Source organism: Stigmatopora argus, chromosome 3 (genome assembly GCF_051989625.1).
Source record: "Stigmatopora argus isolate UIUO_Sarg chromosome 3, RoL_Sarg_1.0, whole genome shotgun sequence".
In the NCBI taxonomy this organism is placed as follows: Eukaryota; Metazoa; Chordata; class Actinopteri; order Syngnathiformes; family Syngnathidae; genus Stigmatopora; species Stigmatopora argus.
In genome coordinates this window covers 6,631,540-6,658,900 of record NC_135389.1, presented here as the reverse complement: position 1 = coordinate 6,658,900, position 27,361 = coordinate 6,631,540, and the positions used below count along the sequence as shown (strand labels likewise).

At 38.4% G+C, this 27,361-nt stretch overlaps 1 protein-coding gene across 1 annotated transcript; it reads left to right on the top strand.

Annotated features, from left to right (window-relative positions):
* Positions 1 to 542: 542 nt before the first annotated feature.
* cbfb (core-binding factor subunit beta) lies at positions 543 to 27,361 on the top strand. Its single transcript, XM_077597122.1, has 7 exons — positions 543 to 654; positions 1,050 to 1,136; positions 7,907 to 8,023; positions 18,777 to 18,893; positions 19,045 to 19,140; positions 20,124 to 20,191; positions 26,754 to 27,361. The coding sequence occupies exons 1-6, from the start codon at positions 577 to 579 to the stop codon at positions 20,151 to 20,153; spliced, it is 525 nt and encodes a 174-aa protein (XP_077453248.1). The 5' UTR covers positions 543 to 576; the 3' UTR covers positions 20,154 to 20,191; positions 26,754 to 27,361.

Genomic DNA, 27,361 nt, shown 5'->3' with positions numbered 1-27,361 from the left:
GGAGAGAGAGAGACAGAGGGAGAGAGGGAGGGAGGGAGAGAGAGAGAGAGAGAGAGAGAGAGAAAGTGAGAGAGAGAAAGCGAGAGAGGGAGAGAGAGGAGAGAGAGAGAGAGAGAGAGAGAGAGAGAGAGAGAGAGAGAGAGAGAGAGAGAGAGAGAGAGAGAGAGAGAGAGAGAGAGAGAGAGAGAGAGAGAGAGAGAGGGAGAGAGAGAGAGAGGAAGCGAGAGAGAGAAAGAGCGAGCGAGAGAGAGAGGCGCGCTCAAATTGATCTTGAGTTTGTTTTCTGTCTCAGTGGGTCACTTATTAAAGGGCAGTCGAATGCAAAGAGAGAGGAGTGATCTGGACAACAGTCGTCATTAGTCACGCGAGTGGAAAGGAAAGCGGCAAACAAATTTCCCCGCAAGAGGAAGACGCCGAGCGAGCCGAGTCGCATACGGAAGGGAAGTGAGTTGAAACACTCGCATAAAGCCCAAAAGAATACGTTTAATTACGTCAACTCGTTTTGTTTCGGGCTGTCGGGGAGGGGGGAAAGTGGGGAAAGTGGGGATTTGAGGGAGGAATCCAAAAGTAGGAAAGATGCCGCGGGTAGTTCCGGACCAGAGGAGCAAGTTTGAGAATGAGGAGTTTTTCCGCAAGTTGAGCAGGGAGTGTGAGGTGAGCCTTCACGACGGAAATGAACACACACACAACATACATACATACACAAATGGCTGTGTAATATTATGATCATTTTAGTCGGACATGTGCTCGACAATTGCTTCAAAACTGCCCGAGGATGAAAAACAACAAATGTGCGTAATGTAATTACCATTTGCAATTGAGTCACTTAAAAAAAATGACGAGCGAGTTGTAAATAACCAATAATTACAATTGGTTCATTTGTCATTTCAAGTATAGATCAATCGCTCACCTTTTTGGGCTCAATTCAAACCAAAGTAATGTCGTTTTTAAATCAAAATCCCAGTTCAGGGTTATCTAAAAAATGCAGGTTAGTGTTGACTTTGCATATCTAATAGCGTCTTCCTGCTGATTACGGGGTTTCGTTTCAGATTAAATACACTGGTTTCAGGGATCGACCCCATGAGGAGAGACAAGCACGTTTCCAGAACGCCTGCAGAGATGGACGGTCAGAAATCGTAAGTAGCACAAAACTCATTCTTTATAATCATTTAGTTCAGGGTTGACGAACAAGTTACACACAAAGAGCAAAAAAATCAAACCGTGAGAGTCAAAGAGCCAAACCACCCACTGACCTGTCAAAACAGACACACACAAACAAAAACACACAATTAAAACCATATTATTCACCATAACACTTCACCATATACGTAATTTATTACTAATGGGCCCTGATGAATTTGAGTGTTTTAAGAGAGAATAAAAAAAAGAGAGACCCGAAACGAGGCTCAGAGCCACAGCATACAGTAATACCTTGAGATATGAGTGCCCAAACATACGAGGAATTTGAGATACGGGGAAAATTCAGAGCAAATATTTGCCTCGAGATATGAGACACATTTTGACATACGAGCATACGAGACAGCCAGGTGGCCGAAATGCGAGAGGCTGCTTATGATAACAGCGCATTGTCTTTCTCGCCACATCTCCCTTGTGTACATAAAGATATTTAGGAGCACTGGGCAGAGCGTTGTATTTTTTTTTTCGTGTTTTTTGCGTTAGTCAGTGGAGAATTAAGGGAAAAACAATGGGTCCAAAGCAAGCAGGTGCAATGAAGGGTAGTGCGAAGAAAGGGCATATGATGACAATCGATATTAAACACGAAATAATCCACAAACATGAGAGTGGTGTACGCGTGACGGAGAAAAAATCCTAGATAGGTTTCTTTTAAAAACTAAGGCAAAAAGTTAAGGTGGAAGCGAGTCAAAAAGAGGAGTAAGAAGAGGAGTAAAAAAAAAATTTAAAAAAATAAAATTAAGTTTAGTGTAAGGTAAGATTAAAACTTATTTTTAAGTGTGTCTGTATCTTTATGTAAGTTCATTTAATTTAAATTTGTTTATGTTATGTTACGAGCGTCTCTCTCTCGCTCCCCTCCGTGCACTCAGTGTTGTACTGGATAATGTCTTGTTTTAATATTGAACATCATAACCACTAGATAGCTATAATGTTACTCTGTTAGTAGATGGTGAATTAGAACCAATAAAAATATGTTTTTCCATTATAATTTTCTGGTTTTGGGTGGTTTTTCAGGGGGGGTGGAACAAATGAATTTCTATCTAGTTCATTTCTATGGGAAAAGTTGATTTGAGATATGAGTAATACAACATAGGAGCTCGGTCCTGGAACGCATTAAGCTCGCGTCTCAAGGTATTACTGTACACAAAATATGATAAGAAGCAAAGAGAGACATTCATCTTGGCCAGGAGCCGCATATGGCTCAAGAGCCACGTTTTTGCCACCCCTGATTTAGTTTTTTAATTACTGGAATTTTTGTTGGCTTAAAAACAAGGGGGTGGGAGGAGGTCAAATTTATACAGACAACGAATGTTAGGAAGTAGACGTGTTGTCAGTCATGCAATGTCGTCAGGTTTGACACATACTTCCTGATAGCATTTTATAACCCACTAATCATGTGTGCATCAGCTGTATATACAAAATGCACACCCAGATGTCGACATCCAAACAGATGATGTTGTAACACACTGTCCAGGTCCTTTATTTTCATCTTCATCTTAATAATTTTGGTGTCATGTCTCAGGAACATGCAAGTGCACACCGGGGAAAACAACTTTGTAAATGGGAAAATAGTAAGTTCAAGTTCATAGGGCTCCTTTATTCTCCACAAACTCATCCTTACTTGGGGCACTGGAGTTTAGCTCAGATGACATCAGGGTAAAGACAGATTCCACTGCGGACTGGTCACAGCCGTTCACACTCACGGTCAATGAGCTCGAATCAAGCCGCCGCTCCCTGCGGCGAAGTCAGGTGAATGTCCACTAAACCATCAGTGATGCCAATTTTTCAATTATCATCCTTAAATCTGAGATACATCACTATCTTTAAGTAAAACTGAAAATTCTGCAAAGGAATTGGACATTCATCTCCTACTACGCGCATATCCATAACAAAACATAAAATGTTGGCCATAAAGATATATGATGAAAAGTTGCAATTAGAAGTATTGATGTCAAAAGTGCTGAAGCATGAGATAAGATTAGATTACACTTTATTCCTCCCGTACTCGGGAAATTCACTTTTGTTGCAGTAGCAAGAAGGTCAAAACACAGGCACAGGAAAAGACATTGTAGAAATAAACAAAATAGTTAAGAAATAAATAAGGGTGCTAAACGGAATATATATACATTTATATATATATATATATATATATATATATATATATATATATATATATATATATATATATATGTAAAAGCATCCCTTCTCTAAACAATAGTCATGTTACCTTATGTCACGAATAAGTGGTCAACATTAACAACACAATTATCAGTATTACCATGATATAAAGCATTACTGATACCCAAAACATTACAGCTATTCTATTGTATTATTTTGAATTCCAAACCAAAGGCTTTCATATTTTTCAGATTATATAGCATGCCATCAATAAACAGTTTCTTTTCATACAAAAGCATTATCTGGTTATAAAATTGATTAGTGCATCAATGCACTTCAAATACCTTTCAAATATCCTTTTCTTTTTAAAATGTAATGATTGCTTTATATATTTTTAATTTGTTTTATTTATGGTTTGATGAGTGCTGGGTACTTTTCAGGAATCGTATAATACACTTATGTTGCAACAAAATAGTTTCAATGACATTAAGCACTACCACAATTCATATACAAGACACAATGTCAAGTTTTAGGGAAAACAATCAAAACACCATTAGTCCAAAAAAATATGGTAACTATTTTTTTTTCTTAATGAGAGCGGTGTTATATTTATTTAATTGTTGTTATGACTACAGTGGACATTTTTTTTAATCCTTTAAAGAAGAGGTGATCATTTTGGTCATTTAAGACCTTTAATCCTTTATAACAGGGGTCCGCAAACTTTTTCCTGTGAGGGCCACATAACTTTTTCCTTCTCTGATGGGGGGCCGGTGTCAGTTTGTAACAGAAAAAGTGTGACAATCGTAGTTGAGCTTAAATTTTTTATTGTTTTCCAGAAAGCCACACTTAACCAAATAACCCTTTCCAGGTTCTTTACAGAAAAAAGTCAGGAAACAAATAATAACACTATTAATGAAATGAATAATAACTAAATAACCCTCTCTGAGTTCTTCACAGAAAAACAGGAAATAAATAACACTATTTATGAAATAAATAATACCTAAATAATTCTCTCAAAGTATGCGCTAACTCCACGAATAAAAATGAGCAGTTGCGCTGTGTCTTGCACGTCCGTGCTTTCATCCAGTGCTAATGAAAAAAAGTCAAATTCTTTCGTCTTCTGCTGCAGCTGGGCATATACATTACTCCCGATTTCTTCAACGCGTCTGGTGATTGTACTCGCCGACAGACTTACGGCATTAAATGCATCTTTCTTCTCGGGACACACCTCCTCCGCGACAGCATCCATACATTTCTTAACAAACTCCGTCAGTGAAAGGCTTACCGCTGCTTGCTATCAGTTTAGCAACCCGAAAGCTGGCCCGAACGGATGCCTGGTTCAGCTGAGCTTGGCGTACAAATGTATTCTGCTGAGATAGTAGTCCACTTTTTAGCTTTGAGAGTTTGTCTGCTCGTATTTGGCCTTGCAAGCTATTGTACTTGTCTTTGTCATAATGTCGGCGAAAATTGTATTCTTTGAATACCGCCACCGTCTCTTGACGGATGAGACAAACAGCCTTTTCTTTGCATTGAACAAAAAAATAATCGTTTGTCCACTGCAGGTTAAATACCCTGCATTCTGAATCAATTTTTCTCTTACCTAACTTTTTCGCCATTATTCCGTTCTCTCTTCGACAGGGCTGGGCCTAGGATTTTTTTTCTGGAGGCCAAATAGGAAAAAAATGCGATAGCATCTCTGGTATTGTTCAGAGGGCCGGGCCAAATGTGCTGACGGGCCGTATCCGGCCCGCAAGCCGTAGTTTGGTGACCACTGCTTTATAAGGCAAGTGACTATTTTTGGTCACTTAAAAAAACTAATTATTAGCCATTATTTTGCTTTCCTACTATAGTTTTCCCATTTTGTGTATTTTTTACAATTACAAATATATTTCTAGATTCATACAAGTTAATACAAATTACACAAATGAAATTAACATGAATAAAAACAGAAATTCATATTGGTTACAGTAACAATTAATATATATATTTTTACATTGAATGTTCATGTAAGTTAAAGAATGTTCATTCTCTCCCCCAGTCAAAAATAGATTGGACATATTGTACCGTCAATGGTAGAATGAGTGGCCAGTTAGGGTTAAAAAATAATTAATTAATATAATAACAATAGTTTGTGGATTAAAGGGTACATTTGTTTTCATGTATATTTAAACAGGATCGGTGGTATAGAAAATTGCCAAATGTATGTGTTCCCAACCTATTTGTCATATTTATCCTAGTGAGTTGCCTGATGCTTTTTAAGGCAGTTTAATAGGTGAAAATGTAGGTGAACACATTTTGTAACCTAAACACACCAGAGTTACTCAAATGTGCAGGAAACAAGACAGATGCTGCTATAACTGTGATGTCATCCCTGATCTGCTGCCAAGGTCACCTTGGTGGACCCCTGAGATTTATTAGTTATTGAGTTTGATTTTTCCTCAACATTCATGTAATTAATTCTGAGTACTGTGTTTTGGCTTTTACTGACACATTCTTTTAAAAAGCATCTTGGAGACAAAGGTGCTGCCTAAAAGTTTTCTCCGGCTGCAAAGGCTATACCCCAGATTTTGTTCATGACCATATTGTTTTGAAATCGCAAATTATTGACAAGGTAATGTAAAATACAGTTCATAAAAGGTACCTGGAGTTGCAGTACAAATATTATATTTAGAAAAAACTCACACACAGACATACAAACACAACATGACTATACAGTTTTAGTTTTCCGGAAAAGAAGTATTACAATGTTCCGGGTCGCTGTAATAATACAGACGATTCAAAATATATTATCCTCAGGTAGCTCTTTATGAATGAGTTGGTCTTTATGAAACTATTGATTTTATTGCAGTACTTGGCTATCGTCTTACCATCTCAATTCCAATTCCATTCCCCCTTTCTCAACTTCTCTTTCTTCCACCTTCCTTCCATTGACCCTGTTCCCTCCATTTTTCTTTATCATCTTTCTGTGTTCTTCCTTCGACCTCCCCTTCTCGCCTCCTTTGTTTCCCTCCCTCTTTTTTCCTCTCGCACAGGCGTTCCTTCCCTCCTCTCTTGCAGTAGTAGGTAGCAAATTACTGTCAGATGGTTGTAATTCAATACTTCAAGGCAGAAATTAGGCCTTGGGTGTTCTTGGATTTTCCAAATCAGTGTGCGTGTGGGTGTGGGAAGTGGTCTGTGAGAGTGTGACAGACACCGGCAGACTTATGGCCTCCTTTATTATTTTATTTGAACTATTTTTATCCGTAGTTCATTGTATCTTTTTACTTAAATTTCATCTTTTTCTCCCCTCACGCTCAAATGTGAGACAGTACATAATTCATACGCATCCAGCTAAGAAGTAGTCTAAATGCCCTTAGTATTGATCTGTCTCCTACGCACACGGGTTCACAGACAACTGACATGCACACACTGATGCATGAAAATGGAAATTTCTTATTTAATGTTCTGCCTCTACAATTTGTTGCTCTCTGTCAGAGCAGTCCAGTTAATCGATTTTATGTTTTAGCGTGTGCGCAAGAAGGCATGTGCAAAGCAAGTGTATTCTCTGCCCTGGCCGTAAAGCCATTTACAGAGGGCAAGTACTTAGAAAATGAGTTTCATTCATTTTAATATTAGAAAATGGAAAATAATGACTTTAGTGAAGTCCATCTTAAAAGCTTAGATAATAAGCTTCAAAGAATCATACATCACAACTCAATAATTTAGATTTTTTTTTACTTAAAAAAAGAGACAAAAAGAAATATATTCCACTCAGATGTCTGATTTTCATGATTAGAGTAGATTAGATTAGATTAGATAACTTTATTCATCCCGTATTCGGAAAATTTCACTGTCACAGTAACAAGAGGGTGAGAATACAGACATAGGAAAAGGCATTTTAGACATAAATAAATAGGTAATAAATAAGTTAATAAATAAATAAGCGTGTTGCTGATATATATATATATATATATATATATATATATATATATATATATATATATATATATATATATATATATATACATACATACATACATACATACATACATACATACACACATACATACACACACACACACACACACACATACACACATACACACATACACACATACACACATACACACATACATACACATAGATGCACATGTATACATAAGGTTGGTCTTAACATTCAGCCATTTCTTTTGTTAAAGAGCCTGACAGCTGATGGAATGGTTGGGTTTAATTGAACTCTCATTGATTAGCTTTTAAAGCAAACAAAAACAATAGGTTAACAGTTTGAGAGATGCTCTTGTTCTGAACTTTCAGTGCCATTGACAGTGATTGACGTCCAACTATGTGGCTCTCCTTTAGATGTAAATTAGTTTTTCACTCTTATACATTCAGTCCATCTGAACTGGGAGCGAATGAACGAATGTTTCAATTGGATTGGATGTCTATTGTCGTCAAAGGCACCCATTGAGTTAATTGAGCTTTCTTTAAAATCAGTCTGTAAAAGTACCTCTTTAATCAAGTTTGCTTTTCTATCAAAACTAGTAAAAACTCTTATGATTGTGATTATACATCTGAGGGTTTTTAATCTCAGCACATTCATTCTTCTTTTCCACAGGCTTTTGTAGCAACAGGTACCAATCTCTCCCTCCAGTTCTTTCCAGCAAATCTTCATGGAGATCAGAGGCAGGTTCCTACGAGAGAGTATGTTGACTTTGAGAGAGAGACAGGAAAGGTAGGGCTAATACACAAACAAACACACACCCTCTCATTTGTTTGTCGTGTGCGTTGACTTATCCTTACAGTAAACTGCTGTAAGCATAATCTTTATTTTTAAAAACGTTCATTCTGGCATTCAATCAACACTTTCCAATGACTGTCTTTTCCCACATGCATTACACAGGGCATTACAGTATTCATACTGAGAACAATTTGCCCTCCGAACAATGCAAAAAAAATATTGGTTAGGCAAATTAACATCAGTAATCATGAAGAATATACAAAATAAAGTGGCAAAAAAATCCAGCTGGCCACTTACAGCATCGCATTTTCTATTCAGTGTCATGGGGAAATAGATAAAATGAAATGTAAACATAGTACATATTCATTCATTTTCAACTATGCCTATCCTTGTCAGGGCCAAGGGGTGCTGGAGCCTGTCTACACCGAGCCAGTCTTAGGGCACACAAATAGACAACCATTTGCACCCAAATTCACGTCATTTCATTAAAAAGTAAATGTCAATCATGTTCATTTTAAAGTTACGGTTGCTTAAAACAGCCCTTATTCAAGCTACAATGTTCAAATACATTTGTGGGTCACTTAAAAAGCTGGAGTCAAAGTAGTCTTAATGTGACTGAGTCCCATGCATCGAGTTTCTATCATCGTCAATTATTATGGGCCGTTGAGCTCTAATTCATCAGTGTGATTGTTGAAATTAGAGCCAAAGTTAAGTCACGAAAAAACAGGAGACAGCGTTAGTGCACAGAGCCATGCAATGCGCTGCTGTGATTGTTAATTGTCTCCCTTGGCACCTCGCCTAAACTCAAAACTTGTGTGTGTATAGGTGTGTGTTTGTGCTATTGTACGCGTGCATATGCGTGTCAGAAGGCCCCTCCATGGACACTGGCCAGCTGAAATGCAGGCTGGCTGCTGGCAGCTTATTAAAAATGCAGACTAAGGAATCGATGGACCTTCTTGCCCCAGAACTGACAGACTAATCTCAATTATTTAACACCAGTGCGCTGATGGTTTGCAACTGAGAGTTGTGTGATTAGTATTTCAGTGTGTAATTGGGTATGTGAGCGGGAATAAGAGAAGAAAGGTGACTACAAGCAGTGGATTTTAGGCGCTGTGTTAGTGTGTTTCAAAGATGATAGCGCCTTCTTTGTTACCTCAACTGTGCTCACAGATCTATGAAGTTTTAATGAGGTCAGGAATGATCAGCATAAAGCAGTTTGCTCAGCTGGTTTCGAAAAGCAAAGTAGACCTAAACAACATTGTTTCAAAGTAGAAATCAACATGATGTCTTTATTTTTATTTATTTTCTTCTTATGAATTCAAGTAGTTTCCCTTTTTCAATAGTTAATTCTTGTGACCGGACGTTTCGTTGAAAGATGTTTGGTCCCCGGACGTTTGGTCGACCGGACGTTTGGTAGAACGGACGTTTGGTAGAACAGACGTTTGGTAGAACGGACGTTTGGTCGCCGGGTTCGCTCACTGTCAAATTATGACAGAGAGTTTACTGTTGATATTTTGATATTAGATATTTAGATATTAAACTCTCTCTCTCATGATTATAATTTTGAGAGCTGGTTTCAACAATAACAACCCGGCGACCAAACGTCCGTTCTACCAAACATCCGTTCGACCAAACGTCCGGTCGACCAAACGTCCGGTCGACCAAACGTCCGGAGACCAAACGTCAGGGGACCAAACGTCTTTCGACGAAACGTCCGAGTACCGTTAATTCTTGCACAGAAGTAAACAACACACAGTAAATCAATCATTACTCACTTTTTCGTTTTGTGGACAAAGCTAACGCACAATACACTTGAAAAGGAAGTGAGCACGCTACTTCCAAAATAATTCAATGTTTTGCTAACGTGCAAAATGCAAAACTTATTTAGAACACGAGGTTGCATTTCAAAATTAATTGTCATGGTGAGTTAAAATGGCGAGCAAAAAAATGAAAATTTTCAACATTTAAATTGTTTTTCATATACCGTGGTACCTCGTCATACGACCGCTCGTCATACAAAATGCTCGTCTTACGGGGGAAATTTCGATCGAATAATTCGCCCGTTATGCGGTCAAAATTTCGTGATGCGACCAAGCCAGGTCTTTTTTACATATCTTTCGTGTATAACAATATTTACGAGCACGGAACGAATAATTCAAACGAGTTCCTTCTCGGACCAGGAAACGCACAACGCGCATGCAAAAAGAAGGCTTTCTGGGTAATGAAGTATACTCCTGCAAACAACACCCATACCTTTCTCAGAATAAAACTTCATTACCCACAATCAATACGTGGGAAGCTCAGCTATGTCATTTCCTGTTATTCTTTCTTAGGAAAGGTAGCGCGTTCGTTCCTTAAAGACTATTTCTCGTTGGCAAGTGGTCGTGCTTTATCCTATTGTGAGGACATTTGTGTGCATCATTTTGGGAATATTTTGAAGGCAATACAACAGCAAACAGTCCATCGATAGCGAACGTGAGGGCAGATGCGTGGCAAACAGCTAACCCGGCCAGAACGAAGGTAAAAAAAAATGAAAACAAAATTAGAATTCAGTTTTGTGTAAAGTTACATTAAACGTATGTTTGAGTGTCTGTATATATAAATCCAAGTTAATTTGAATTTGTTTGTTCCGTTTACGAGTGCGTTGTCGTGGAAAAAAAACAAACCCCACGCCCCCAAACGTCTCTGTCCCCTGTCGGTGAAATCTGCCCAATTTTAGTTAGATTAAACACATTTTATTACTATTAAACCACTAGTTATGTGTTACTTTGTTAATAGATGGTGAATTAGAAGAAATAAAACATTTTTTCCAATCCAATATCCTGTTTTTGGTGTTTTTTCAGAGGGCTGGAACGAATTAATTCTTTTTCCATTCATTTCAATGGAAAACGTCCGCTCGAGTTACGAGAATCTCGTCATACGAGCTCAGTTCCGGAACAGATTAAGCTCGTATCTCGAGGTACCACTGTATATTGCAAAAAAAATACATTGCTTGATTTCTTTTTTTACTTTCGCAGTCTACAAAATGCACATTTAGTCATTTGGCAATGACTCAGTTATTTTTATAAATTACAGGCGATTCTACGGCATCGCAGCAACATAGGCCTAGTTTCCCTTCTTGCGGGTATGTGTAAAAATAACATGTAAAACGATAACGCACCGGAATATAAATCGCAGCCCCCCAAACTATTAAAAAAATGCAAATATAGTCCCAAAAATATGGTAAAGGTATTATGATTGTGGGCTACGTTTTTGTAAATACATATTCACAAACAAGTGTAATGTGAATAGTGTGGTACAATGTTGTGTTCTTATAAATTATAAATTCTGATTTTAGTGGATGCATTCAGCAGTACACTTTATACTGTGATTGTGAGAGTTAAACACATTCTCCTTCTTGCCCATGAAGCCTCGAACCCCTTTTAAAAACCTATGTTAAATTCAAAGGTGGTCAAAGGGTTTGAGGCACTTCACCATTCAGTATGATAGGAAACCTTGTCAAAAGCTTTGACTGATGGTGTACAATTGTTTTTGCAGGCTATTGCCTACATCTTACTTGACCTCCAGAACTAACAAAATAGCCAGGAAATGAACACAAAGGCTGTTTTCATGTTATCGATTTGAAAGGCGTGATATGGCTGTTAAACAAAGTTTAGTTATGTCTAGAGGAAATAAGTTGGTGGAATCTTGTCTTTGACAATGTGTAGCTCTCACATCTTAATCATGTGCCCTTTAATTTGTTACACACGTACAGTATTTTGTCATCCATCCATTTTCTGTATGCTTTTTAATCATTGGTGGTGCAGATGACCTAGAGTTCATCAAAACTGATTATAGGCAAGAAGCAGCGTGAACCATGGGATAGTTGCCTTTAAGGCTGCGTCAAATGTAATAAAGCGTGTGTTTACACGAATACAGATGTGGCAAGAGAAGGCGTTGTTTCTTCAATTGAATCTTTACACAAGAGTGCCTTGGTGTCAGATAAGAAATGCTTTGTATGAATGCGTGGGTATTGGTGTGTGAGCGTGTGTCTGTGTGTAAGCCTCTCGCTTTTTTCAACAAACGCCGTGGCAAGAGTGCTTCATCAATCAGTGACATTATCAAAGTCTCCCCCACTAATTGTTTCCCTACGTTAGTCCTGCTCTGAGGATCTGCCTTTTGGCAATCACAAAACACATGCACATCCTCACATGCCAGGCATCATATTTCCTGCATTTCGGCTTAAGATCAATGACCACACCCACTCCCACAATGCAGTGGAGTAGACACTCAGACCACATCCTCGATTTACAGTACATCCTCCCTGTGGGCCTCCGTTGGACTGTATCTCTCTACAAGCACAGCTAGAAAAATGGGTGTCAGAGAGCTTCACATACAACTGACAGTGACACAATGTTCACTGCAGTGAGATTTCAGTCTGGCGTGGCATCCAGCATGTGTGTGTCAGCTGCATTCCTCTGTTGTATGTCCGTATCCAGTAACTGAAGAAGACATTTAATATTAATTCTTGACAGTTTACCATCAGACATAATTATCATTTGCTTATTGTCATATCATCTGGAACAGGAATATGTGTAGTGTAGTTGTGGTTTTTGGAATGGATGTGTGTGCGTTTCCCTTGTGTGTGCACTTCCGTGTGATTATTGTATGTATTTTCTCCTATAGTGTTCCTCACGGTTTTCCATCCCTCATGTGATCAGGTGTGTGTATTTTGTAATCAACCCCCGTCTGTCTATTTAAGCACTGTGTGTATGTCAGTCTTTGTTGGATCGTCTGCCTTGTCTGCTTTACCCTGCTTTGTTCGCGTTACGCTACGTTGCTACGCCATGTTTCAAGTTCCTCGTTTCCCCATGTCTTCCATGTCAGGTTTGGTTTTGTTATTTAATTACAAGTACTTGTTATTTGATTGACACCCCTCCTGACTTAGTTATTGAAGTTTTTGTTAGAGCACTCCTTCCATGTTGCTTCCCTGCGTTTGGGTCCTTTCTACGTTCCACGCTCGACCCTGTACTGGTATGAATAAGTAACCATAGTCTAGTCATAGCTTGTCATAAATCTTGTATACATTCTCTCTATTTTGCATAACATTTCCATGGCTGGGAAAGTAATAGGAGCATGGAGCAGTTGGTTCACACAAAGCACCCATGTCTTCAGGGTCATAATGGAATTGCAAACTGTCCGTGAACAAATATAACTTGACTCGAAAATGGAAAACACTGGAGATGTTTTTAGTATCTTACTTCTGAGCATGGTATGATGGAGTCACAATTTGTCGTATGGTCTGCATAGGTGACCACAGGATTTTGGAAGGAACTTTAACAAATCCTAACTAACGAGTTAAACAGTTGTCATATCTCTTGCTATCCAACCATACATTACAATAAACAGTGCGCAAGCAACTTTGATTTAAATGCCATACATTGATTAACATATTTCCTCAAGACTCGTTGCTCCTAAAGAGGGAGTGGCTGCATTTTCATACATTATGTACATCTTGGTAAATTTTTCTTCATTGACTTTCATAAAATCCAAAGTGTGCGTGTGTGTGTGTGCGTGCCCATGCGTGTCTATTTATCTAAGTGTATTGTATTCCTTCACTATGTCAGTGTGGGTGCATTTGTGGCACACAAAAGACCAGCAGTGCTTGCTCTCGGTCTGTGGTGTGGAACGGGGTTTCCCACTAACATGCTCTTTATCACCTGCTACTGTCACACCTATCGCACAGACAAACACTAATGAACACAACTAGAAACTAAACTTAACCAACTTCCTACTCCTCTAACCAACTTGTCTTTTCATTTCGAAAATGATTTTTCCATGTCAAATGTGACGTAATCATGAATTTCAACTTCGTCCATACTGGCACATTAGATGAACTTAAAGCAGCTTAAAGTGTAAACTCTAAAATTACTTTTTATGTAGATAATATGCCAAGCCTCTGTTTCCAAAAAACTGTGTGAATTATCCCACAAACATCTGAAATGATTTACAGTGTTGGTGTCATATTCATGAAGGTCAATGTGAAAGGGTCGGGTTAGTGCATGTGAATCAGGCATGAGTAATGAGACAAATACTTGGATCACTTTCTCTCTTGTCCTGGCAGGGAAGCTGATGTTGGTTTGAAAAACAATTAAAGGGTTTCTGATTCCTTCTGACGAATTGAGTGAAGACAGAAGTCAAGGACACTGGATAGAATACTCAAAGTACAAAATAATCACCTTTTGAGATTGGGATGAAATTGTGTACGTATATTTTGGAGGGCACACACAGTCACTTTTCAAGGTTCGGAAAACAAAGCGATCCATTGTGTTATTACAGCTTGTGGGCGTTTGTCTCAATGTGTGTGTGAGTGTGTGAGTGTGTGTGAGTGTGTGAGTGTGTGAGTGTGTGAGTGTGTCTGTGTGTGTGTGTGTGTGTTATGGGCAGTTGTGAGTTCCTGACTGGATGGTTGGCATAAGACATCTGTGACACACACTGTCTGCCAACACTCCTTTCACATACACACAGGCAGACGCACACTTGAGTTAAGGTTTAAATTTTTTATAATTTTAACTTCAACAAAGAGAACGGGGATTGTTATTGTTTAATGGCATAAACACATTTTATGAAATTACCACATATCAAGGTTAGTTGCATAAGTAAACTGCATAACAGGATAAATGCCAGTTTGGGCTTGTGCTCACATTATCATATGAGAACAAATATTAAATGTTAGAGATAATTTGTTGTAATCAGAAGTAGAATATATCTGTCCATGTCACAGCAACCCAGGCCCGCTTACAGTACTTTGGTTGTTTAAGGTTAAATATATTAATAAACCAGCCTGCTGTTTTGCTAGCACAAGTATCTTCTAACATTAGAGAGTCAACTTGTATATAGTGATTGTTATATTAATGTTTTCAACAAACCTTTGAATATTCATGTTCTATGTATATGTTTAACTTCTGAACATTCCAAATTTGTTTGGCGCCGCAAAATGCGATGGCATGTCTTCAAGGAGCCTGGTTGTATTCTTATTTTAAGTTCGAAATTTTTCATTTAAACAAGACGTGAAATAAACTATGAATAATGCAATAACACAATGGCATATTTACAGTTCCTAAGAAAAAAAAACCTCTATTGTTTACTTCAGCATATTCGTAGGTGCCCTTATTGTTCAAGTACCCAATTGCCTGAGTTTTCCTTTCTGTCCAGTTATCTGTTTGTTTCTATTTTCTGTTTTGATTTTAAACGTCTTAATGCTTCAATGTTACTTATCCATGTGTGTTTTTATTTCGATCAATTGTGTTTTTTTATGTAGAGTACTTTTAATTAATTTACAAATAAAGTTTTGAGACGTTTTCCCATGCTACTGAATGGTCAAATGTCTCAAAACTGGGGTCATAGAGCTATTAAAATGAGTCATTTTTTAATAAATATCTGAGACTCTTGAGGACTGTATGGCATGTTGTTAAGAATATATGGCAGATGATTAACTTTACACTAATCAACTTATTCAATCCTAACCTAACCAAATATACCAGATTTTACATTTTGTGTGGGGTTAATTATATGCCATTTTCACTATTCCCTTTCCGTTTTCAGTGTTTCTTTGCAAATGGATGTGGGGGTTGACATGGTTCTCAGAGGAAGTCTGTGGTTGGACCGTTTCTGCATATTTTCCCCTCATAGTAGAAGTACATACACAAACACATGCACATATTTTCCTTGTAAAGCAAAATGAAGTTATTTTTTTAAAGGACCATTCTGCCTCACTTATGTGAAAGCAACGTCTCCCTTTCTGACGCCGATTTTCCCTTGCCTCTGTCTTATGCACGCACATGCAAACTGGAATAAACATAAGAACCCACAGCCTCTCGGGGTGCGGTCCCACTCCATCCTCTGTGCACTGTGAGTAGCTGCGGTAAAAGAAGTCCCTGTATGAGTTCTTCCAAAAATAGCCCAAGTTAAATACTAAAGCATGGAGCTGCAAAAAGAAAAAAAAACTGCAAGTATATAATAGAAGAAGCGTTTGAGTTTGTTGATTGATTTTTAAAACCTTGGAAGTGATGATTAAAATGACCACAAGAAAACAGGTTGAAGAATGGATGTAATTTTGTTTTTTTCTGCTACTCAAAGCATAATTTAAAACATCAGGTGTAAATAAAATTATTCTACAGTACAATCTCTAAAGTCGACACAAAATCTAAGTTTTTAAACATGACATTGGCGTACTAACTCAGCATTTTCTTTAGGGTTGCTGTGGCTTTTCTGCTTCACTATTTTAATAGATTGATCAATGTTTCAATGTGTTTCAATGTTTGTACATTTTCAAAAAAAATATTCAAAAAAAAACAACCAAAAAAAAAATAGTTTCAAAAACAGCAGGGCTTTTTTATTTATTTTTTATGTTTAAGGTGAATGCAATACTCTTCCGTATGTTTTTCCTGAAGGTGACCCAAAACTATTTTCAAGTGAATCCATACAGGCCTTTACTTTTCATCAAAGTAAGGCCACCTTCACATGACAACTATCTTAAGCAAAAATGGTGTGTCCTGTTATTTTAATTCCAGGTTTTAACAGTTTCTTTGTGTTGGAAAATCTGTATGCACAGAGAAACACAAATGTCCATGTAAACTCCAAAGGTGCAATCCTCCCAGGCAATGTTCCCTCTAATTTTTCGTTGGTCTGAGCAGAAAGTCAACCTCCCTGAGCGCACTGAGTACCAGTGTGAGCGACATCATCGGTACTCGGATGATTCGCCTAAAGACGTTTCGCCGACGGTTGTTTGACAGACGGGCAGGTCGCCGAATGGACGTTCCGCCGAACGTTCATTCGGCCGAACGGAGGTTTCGCCGAAACGGGATTTGCGCGCTCGCCCCGCCCCCGGATCGTGTGTTTTTCAACTTCGGCCCGCGGGCCATATACGGCCCGTTAGGATTTTTAATCCGGCCCGCCGCCGGTGTTGTCCAAATTATAGTAAAAATCAATGTTAGTCTACCATCAATGGCAGCCCGGGAATAAGCACTCTTGGGCGGGCGGATGTAGCAGAACCAAGCCGTAAAATGACAGCAATCGGGTCAAATCCATCCTAAAACAGCATTTAATGATTAAATACAAATACTGGAGCTCTTTGGACATTAGAACCGAGCCCAGGGAAGTGAATTCCTCGGTAAAATGTCGCGATGATGACGCGATGGAGGCAAAAAAAAATCCATATACGTCCATTCGCCAAACGGCTCAAAATGCTCTCAAATTCGGTCAAATCCAGCTGAAAACAGCGTTTAATGATTAAATACAAATACTAGTATTTGTATTTAATCATTAAACTAACAAATACTAGTATTTGTATTTAATCATTAAACGCTGTTTGAACGAACGTTCATTCGGCGACCTGTCCGTCTGTCAAACGTCCGTCGGCGAAACGTCTTTAGGCGAATCATCTGGTCACGACATCATCATTGCTCGCTATGGGCACACCAGTATCACACCTGCCACAAGCAGGTGCATGTCAATGTTCCCTCTAATTTTTCATGTAACACATGCTGTAAAACACAAAAAACACAAGTGGACAGAGCTACTGCCACTGGCTGCCGCTTAAACGACGCCATCATGGGGAAAGGGGTTTAAAAAAAATAAATAAATAAATAAAATTTAAAAAAAAAAAAAATCCGATTTTTTTTTTTACTGCGCGCCATATGATTGCTGCTGCGCAGAGAAGACGAGAGTAGTGCGCAATTGCGCACGCGCGCAGCTTAGAGGGAACATTGCTCCCAGGTATCATCCACACTTGTCTTTCTCCTTGGTACGTCTCCTATCCAGCTAAAATTTCATGGATGCCCTGAATTGTTCTGCTGTCCTCTTTTTTACCTAGGTCTACAATGTCGTGTGTGTCTTGTGTCTGTCTTGCTACTGCAACCAAGAAATTTCCCGAATATGGGATTAAATAAAGTTCTAATCTAATCTAAATGACTCTATATTGAGTGTGGTCAACAGTTGACTTGACTCATGTATAGCGTTGACTGCAGTTACGTGAAGTTGTCTTTTCATAACTCCGGCCACGAGCTAGTCATTAGTATATTTGCCCCCTATACATGCAAATACGTCTTGTAGCATTATTGGCACCTACTGTTCCGGCGTATGATAGTCAGATGATACCCAAAACTCACTTCCGTGTTGGCAAAAGAATAGACGTCGACAACAGGGTGGTAGTCAAGATTTCCAGTTTCCATGTAATTATTAGTTTTTGCATTTTCCCCCTTGTTACCATAGTCCTGTAAATGGCCCCACAGAGTATTAAATATGATTTTCTTTGAATATTAGAACAGTACTTTTGTTTTTCTCCACATCCCCAAAACATGCATGTTAGGATTGAACACTCTAAATTGCCAGTAGGTATAATAATAATAATAATAATCGGACATAGGCCCTGTCGTCATTATGAGTGTGAGCGTGAACAGTTGTGCGTCTCCTTGTTCCCTGCAATTGGCTGCCCACCAATTCAGGGTGTCCCTGGCCTGATGCGCATAGTTAGCTGGAATAGGCTCCATCACCCCCCTGTAGCCCTTGTGAGGATAAGCGTTACGGAAAATGAATGAATGAATCAGGAGAACCTTTTTATGAAGTCAAAATAAGTCACTGATGATATAATTAAGAGGTTGGAAACATATGACTAAAGGGCCATATCTGGCTCTTTTGTACTAATATTTTGTTTTATTGATATTATGGTAAACAGTATTTTGAGGTTTTTTTTTTAATCTTCCCTCAGGTCCATTTAAAGGCTCCAATGATCTTGAATGGTGTGTGCGTAATATGGAGAGGTTGGATCGACCTCCAGAGGCTGGATGGGATGGGATTCCTGGAATATGACGATGAGAGGGCACAGGTAGAACTGTCATTACTTAATATACTAAAATACTGGACTCAGCATGCTTTAAAACTTTAAACTCAAGTTTTGATAAGACAACTTGATCTTTCTCTGGAACTTTGAAAGCACAGTTGTTCGACTTTCTGCATTTGTGTGTGTACAAACATAGCATGAAGACGCGTTGGCTCAGGCCGCATTTGAGGAGGCTCGACGTAGAACCAGAGACTTCGAAGAACGAGAGCGATCACACAGAGAGGACCTAGAGGTAATAGAGTGAGTCATAACTGATTCAGAAATGCTTCGCTAATGTCACTTTATTTAAAGCATATTTTTGTCTCGTGATTTTGCTTTCACACTGTTGAGTAGTTCACAGCTGTGTTGCTCAATAATCTTTCAAAAATCTCTGTATTTTTAACCATTACTAAAATAAACATTAGATGAACAATGCCTAAGTTAAGCAGATTTCTGCTACCGTCCAAGATTTTTTTAAGAATCCGAGTAAAAGTACTAGGAAATAGTATTTAGGTGCCAAACTAAAAAAAAATCCTATCATTGATGTTGTTTACTTACAACATTTGCCACACAGATAGGAGTGACAAGATGCACACTTTTTATTCCCAGTAATCACAAAAAAATAATTAAGACCTGCAAAGTAAGAAAATTACAAAAACACGATTTAAAAAAAAAACACCACAAATGAATGAATGAAGTATATTCAAGTACTGCAAGCAAATTAAAAATGTCATAATCTATTTGTGGTGGGTGGCACATTGGAAGACCGTCTAGCATGGTAGGCTTATTGTAATCTTTAAATTGTCTGTAGGTTATGTTCTGTAATTCGTTCCATGATCCTCAAAAACTACCAATTAAACCCTGATCCCACCTTAGTATGAAAGAGACCAAAAACATAAACAGAAAAAAAAAGAAAACATGCAAATGTGGAGTGCCAGACAGATGATTATTCTAAAATGTGCAACTGTTGAATTTACTTTAAATCACTAGGACAACAACAATAAAGGATTTTTCTTGTGGACGTTTCAAAAATATTAACAATATAAATTTAAAAAAAATTTAAAGCAATAATTTAGCAGCTATTATATCTGTAATTACAGCTGTGCTGCAGGTGTAACCACCACAAACGTTCATTTCCTCAATGCAAACTCCCTTTATAATCAAGGCTTTGCCGATATCAACAAAAAGTCGATGGCCTACAGTTGAACCCTGAATATTTGTTGTTCTATTTTAAAGGACCCAGTGGTTTCTAAAATCTGGGACTGATCCTAGAGAGAGACTGACAGCCAGCAGAAAAAGACAGGGTCTGTGTCCTTCATTTCTCACATTTATCACATTTCCATGAACTAAACCACCCTTTGCATAAGTGAGATTTTACAGTAATTATGCGTTTCCGTGTACGTTTGTGTTTTCCTCTTCCATTACTATCTGATGTTTCTTTCTGTTCTTACGTTTCTTTCTGCACTTTGTGTGCTTTTCAATACATTATCTGTGCACGCACAGACAGGAGGACAGTGTGCATGACTTTAAATGACAGCTTTCTCGTAAAATGTTTAATAAATAGCACACTGGATTCCAGACTGTTTCTACTAAAAGAGCTATTTCTCTATTTCTAAACTTCTAGTCTCCCCTAGCCCTCAAAAAACAAAGTACGAGTTACTGATTACAGTAATCCCTCGATTATCGCGGTTAATGTAGACCAGACATGGCCGCGGTAAACGAAAAACCGCGAAGTAGGGTCACCCCTATTTAAATTTATAGTCACAGTAGCAAGCGGGGCATAGGGCAGTGGCCTCCACTTGCAACTTTCAGCATGGATTTTCACATTTTTATGAACTTTAAAAAAAAAGTAATTAAAAAAAAAAAATCCCCTTGAAAAAAAATCTTCGATGTCGAGTGTAAAGTTGAAGCCACGATATTCGAGGGATTACTGTAGTCGAGGGGTCACCAACTTCGGTCCTTGAGGGCCCCTATCCAGTCTGTTTTCCACATCTCCCTCCTCTGCCATACCTGAATCATGTGCTCATGTCATCAGGAAGCTTTCCAGAAGCCAGATAACACTCTTGATCATATGATTTAGGTGTGTTGGAGGAAGACGCAGAAAACATACTGGATAGGTGCCCTTGAGTTTCAGAGTTGGTGACCCCTGGACTAGTCAGTAATCGCAGAGCACTAAGTGAGGAATAAACATTGACACACATTGAAACCTATGGCCGATCTGAGTCAAACCATTAGGCTAGCATACGGTGCATGTTGGGAATGCTAGTGGGAAATCCCACTTAAGCACAGTAGGAATATGCCGGAGAGGCCTTTAAACAAAGATCTACTTGACTATGCCACCATACATTTAGTATTTGATCATCCATGATTTTTGTGGCTGCTATATGTACCAGCCAAACTAGATAAAACAGAAAGAAAGGCATGCTGCAGACTGAGATCAGATGAGTGAAGTACAAAGACTGAAAGTCAGGCATTTATGGGAAGGTCACTTTTCATCTAGCAGATCTCAAATTTCTTCCCTGGGGCACAGAGAAGAAGAAAACTTGTGTTTGGCTCTGAACCAATAGAAGTGCCATTCGTATTCAGCATAGAAATTGTTTTTATGCATATTTGTTCTCAAAAATTACAGAATGTATCCCATGTTTGGGTGTATTTCTTTTCAAATTAGCATTCACTTTTCGTTTTGGAGCTGTGATTCTTTGTTTTTTTGTGTAGTAACATTTTGTTTGAGTACATTTGTTTGATTAAAAACTACTAAAATCAAATTCCTGTAAGGACTGGTTTACTTAAGTAAAAAGTGTGTTGAGCTATATTTTTACATTCTATTTCATAATGTTTGTGGCATCAATTTTTCAGGTTTGCAAAACATTTTGCACTGAAATTGCCTGGATTCCCTAGAATGTCCGTTTTCGTGCTATTTTAGTTGGTCATTTTTGCTTCTATCGACACACAGCCTGGATCTAATTTAAATATGACCTAATTGTCTATTAATCTAAAATTTATTTTATATCTAAGACACACCAGATTATAAGATGCAGTAGTAGTAGTAGTAGTAGTAGTGGTAGTAGTAGTAGTAGTGGTAGTAGTAGTTGTTGTTGTAGTAGTAGTAGTGGTAGTAGTAGAAGTAGTGGTAGTAGTGGTAGTAGTAGTAGTAGTAGTAGTAGTGGTAGTGGTAGTAGTAGTAGTAGTGGTAGTAGTTGCTGTTGTTGTTGTTGTTGTTAGGCCCAGGTGCCTGAGGATTAGCCTCAGCAGCGCTAGAGCTGTCACTGGAACGCGGATTAGTTCATCCAGGGGGTAGCCGTAGGTGTGGGGCAGTGCGAATATCTCCGACTGGATGAAAAACGTAGGGTGCCACGTTCCTGGGTGGCAGCTCTGGGTGGTTTTGTTGGATTCGCAGGCCGCGACGGGCGGCCTCTCGGGAGACACCTCGTGAAGGTTCCAACTGTTGTCTCCCTGCTGTTGTTGTTGTAGTAGTAGTAGTGGCAGTAGTTGCTGTTGTTGTAGTAGTAGTAGTAGTAGTGGTGGTGGTAGTAGTGGTAGTAGTAGTGGTGGTGGTAGTAGTAGTGGTAGTAGTAGTAGTGGTTGTGGTAGTAGTGGTAGTAGTAGTAGTGGTGGTGGTAGTAGTAGTAGTGGTAGTAGTAGTGGTGGTAGTAGTAGTAGTGGTAGTAGTTGCTGTTGTTGTTGTAGTAGTAGTAGTGGTAGTAGTTGCTGTTGTAGTGGTAGTAGTTGCTGTTGTAGTAGTGGTAGTAGTAGTTGCTGTTGTAGTAGTAGTAGTGGTAGTAGTAGTTGCTGTTGTAGTGGTAGTAGTAGTTGCTGTTGTAGTAGTAGTGGTAGTAGTAGTTGCTGTAGTAGTAGTAGTGGTAGTAGTAGTTGCTGTTGTAGTAGTAGTAGTTGCTGTTGTAGTAGTAGTAGTAGTAGTGGTAGTGGTTGTAGTTGTTGTTGTAGTAGTGATGGTGTTGGTGGTGGTAGTGGGGGTAGTAGTAGCGGTAATAATAGTAGTAGTAGTGATGGTGTTGGTGGTGGTAGTGGGGGTAGTAGTAGCGGTAATAATAGTAGTAGTAGTGATGGTGTTGGTGGTGGTAGTGGGGGTAGTAGTAGCGGTAATAATAGTAGTAGTAGTGATGGTGTTGGTGGTGGTAGTGGGGGTAGTAGTAGCTGTAATAATAGTAGTAGTAGTGATGGTGTTGGTGGTGGTAGTGGGGGTAGTAGTAGCGGTAATAATAGTAGTAGTAGTGATGGTGTTGGTGGTGGTAGTGGGGGTAGTAGTAGCGGTAATAATAGTAGTAGTAGTGATGGCGGTGGTGGTAGTGGTTTAATACATCTCAGTTGTTTACAGTACCCTAACTTTCTACATTGCATCCTCACACAGTAACTAAATAGGACATAAAATATGCTGTTGGGTGATTTTTTTATTATATGTATATCGTTAATGATCCAACCTTCCAAAGGTGGACAATGAACATAACACTTTACTTAAACACAACTTTCACTCATCTAAAAGCAAGGATTTGGAAAGGTCAAAATATACCTGTAAAAATGATGGTTAAATAGAATAGATCCACACACACAACAACCTACACACACACACATACGCTGTCACCCCGCAGAAAGAGAATTTGGTGGTAAATGATAATCTAGGCCAGAAAGCATTAATATATCATTAGTATTGATCGACATCATCCCCCTGCTTCATCTCACATTCATATTGTTCAAGTGGATGCATGCACAAACTTGCAAACACAGCAAAGCCGCTGCACAAGTACACCCCCATCCCCACCCACTCTCTTTACTTCTCTCATATCGAGTTGTGGTTAAGCAGCCAACATTGGGCTAGCAGCCTTCAATTTGCCTATGGATCAATAGGGAAAGTTCTCTTTCCCTTATGATTAGTGCTCTCTCCTCTGCAAAGACAAAACACCACACAATGAAATAGCATATACAGCAAAAACAGTGTGCATTTTGGTAACAGAAACTCAACTCTGTCTTTTAGGGAAGACAACATTGAAAGCACTGCCATATTTTTTGGATTTAAAAAAATTATCTAGTTGGTCCAATTGTATATGCTAATTTTCATCTTTCCTTTTAACACTATATTAGCACACTATTTCGCCGTATTGTTTCTCAAGTGTTTGTTTTTGTTCTTGAGCACTACAGCTTCAGTTCTGTCTTGTGTGTGCGTGTGTGCGGGCGTATGTGTGCAAACTCCATGCATATATATAGAGTAATACCTCGACATACAAGTGCCCGAACATACAATCAATTTGAGATACGAGTAAAATTTCGTCCAAATATTTATCTTGAGATACGAGACAAATTTTGATATACGAGCGAGAGGCTGCTTTTGATAACAACATTGGCACTGTCTTTCTGGTCGCAACTCTCTACGAGCACTGGGCTGAGCGTTGCATTCTTTCATTGTTTTTTCCCCCCGTAAGTCAGTGCAGAATGGCGGAGCTTGTTCGATAATACGAGAGGAGTAGTACTTCCTGGGCAAGTTGGCAAGTGGTCGTGCGTTATCCTATTGTGAGGACATTTGTGTGCATCATTTTCAGAATATTTTGAAGGGAAGACAAAAGCAAACAACCCTCGATAGGGTGCATCTGAAAGTCAGGGTGGAGGCAAGGCAAATAGAGCCAAGAAGAAAGGTATAAAAATGTAAAACAAAATTAGAATGAAGTTTAGTGTAAGGTTAGATTAAATTTATTTTTGAGTGTGTCTGCAGTTCATTTAAATTAGTTTGTTATGTTACGAGCACGTTGCCGTGCAAATAGTCTCTCTCTTCCGCGAAATATGTCTAATTTTAGTAATATTAAACACTAGGTATTTGTTACTTTGTTAATAGATGGCGAATTAGAACAAATTAACATGTTTTTTCCAATACAATATCCTGTTTTGGGTGTTTTTTCAGAGGGTTGGAACAAATTAATTAGTTTTTAGTTCATTTCTATGGGAAACGTTCATTTGAGTTACGAGTAAATCGACATACGAGCTCAGTCCCGGAACGCATTTAGCCCGTATCTCGAGGTACCACTGTACGAGGAAAAAAGGTTGACAATTCTAATATACTACTTCTATGTGTAATATGACGGACCACCAAGGGTTGTGTAATACACAGTACAGGCTATAAGTGTTTTGCAGAGAGAGATGCTGACTTTTTCGTTGAATTTGCAGTGGCTAAAATCTGTTTTCTGCTTTAGTGTAAAGGTTTGTATAATCATCTAATACTTTTGATTTTATTCAGTCGGAAAGGGGGGGATGTAAGACAGACTGAAATGGACTCCACTGCACATTTATGACAAGTGCTTTTCCTGGAGTTACAAACTGATAGTGGAGTCAGCCAGGCTGGTAGGAGTAAAATTGTATCATGACATACTGTACTTGTTTGAGCGTGTGACTCTGTGATATTTTGTTGTAATGCTGAGTCACAATCGGCATGCCGTTTGAACCGGTGACTCCATTTACTATCTCTGTCGAGATTTTTCATGCTGCTACCTTGTTCACCACTCGTTCCCAGACTGTTACCTCTGTGCCACCCTCCTCCAGTTCTTTCAGCTATAACCAGTGTAAACACATAACCACAAGTATTTTTACAGCTAGAGGAGACTGTGCCCGACACAAGTTGTCATCAAATACTTATTATTATTATTATTATTATTCCAATCATTTGTGATGACTTAATGTGTGTGTGCGGATATACGATGCGTGTTTATCATTCATTGCTAGACATCATATTAATACGTTTGTCAAAGATATGACTTTGAACCACCATTACACAGCTCTCGTTTACCCTCTAGTGGTGCATAGTGTAACTGCTTCTCATTCCTTTAGCCAAAAATATATGTACATACCTTTCTTTTACCAGGAAATGTTCCATTGAGATTAGAGTTCTTAATCTAAGTGGGACTGGTAAAGTATTGATACATATTTATCCTGAAGGAAAAGAAAGCATTTGCCAGTTACTTTCAATATATGGGTTTACTAATCACAACCAGGTTTTCAAAGCTTTCTACTGGCATTGCCAGTTTCCCATTTTGCTTAATACTTGCACATTGTTTTAATTATTAGGTCAAATTGAATAAAATAATAGGAAATTGGCTAAACTGTATTTCCGTACTCTAAGAACACCCAAAATTCGACAGTATACACCTAACAATTCGAAGTGGATTAACATTAGTTAATCATAGTATGATATTCTTTTAGTGCAGCGCCATCTTGTGCATGCATAACACAACACCCAACTACTACTTCTACGATGTCTACATTCTTCCCTCAATTATCACGACTTCACTTATCGCGAATTCACTTATTTGCAATTTTTTCTGCTATTATTAAAAATGTAAATTAAAAAATATATATATTATTTTTATTTCATAAAAAAGTGAAAATCCACGCCGAAACTCATAAGCCGAAACCACTCTTGCCACTAGGACTCAGCACTGAAGGAAAAAAAAGGTAGTTATAATAGGGGTGACCCGACTTCGCGATTTGTTGATTATCGCGGCCATGTCTGGTCTACATTAACCGCAATATTTGAGGGATAACTGTACTATACTAATTGTCTTATAATAGGGTGTGTTTTATTTCGTTTTAAAACAGGCCCTCCATTTAAGGTGTGTTTTATATTCCCATGTGTTGCACAGTCCAGAAAATACAGTAATTTGAAACATTTTACATGCGGTGAAGTAAAAAGAAAATATATTAATTGTAAAGAAACTGGATGTGTTTTGTGATTTATTTGGATACTTTTAAATTTAAAGTTGTGCCTTTACCACCTCCTCTCTTCCTTGATTTTCTCATTCACTGGTCACTCTCACTTTTTATATTCATTTTCCCCATTTTCTCTCTTCTCTGTCTTCCAAACGACAGTCTAGACGACTATACGAGCCCAGCCAGGACTTAACTATGGCCAGCCCTGATGGGAAACACAAGATGTACAACGGAAAATGACGAGTAAAGGAAGAGAATAAGACGTGGACTGGACTGTTATTCTTTTACTTTCAATTATATTAGCAAAGCAGACATGGTAATTTTTCAATTATTGGCCTAGTCCAATATTTTTTAATGACATTCAGTACTTAATTATTTTGTCATTTTAAGATTGGTGATTTAATAGTCAATCATGTATAGATGCAAAGAAGAATCAAAAGGCTTCGATCCTATTTAAATGTGAGCAAGAGTTGAAGATGAAGTCCTGCAAAATCCTGCCTCTGCTTTTAAGAGCTTATTACAAAGAACTAGAATATAATTTGACTACGAATAAATGTAGGAAATTAAGGTAAACAGAAGGATCAGGTGCAAAATGAATCATTAAGGATGGCTATTTAGCTCTGTATGTCATGTTTGTACTGTCATTATTCAGAGTTCTGTTGTTTCTGAGACCAAAACTCGCCTTGCTAGGAAAGGGAAATTGGTGGGGTCCAGATTGAACTGTTTTCAAATAATCACATTGCATCACCTGTCAACCTCTGCCGATA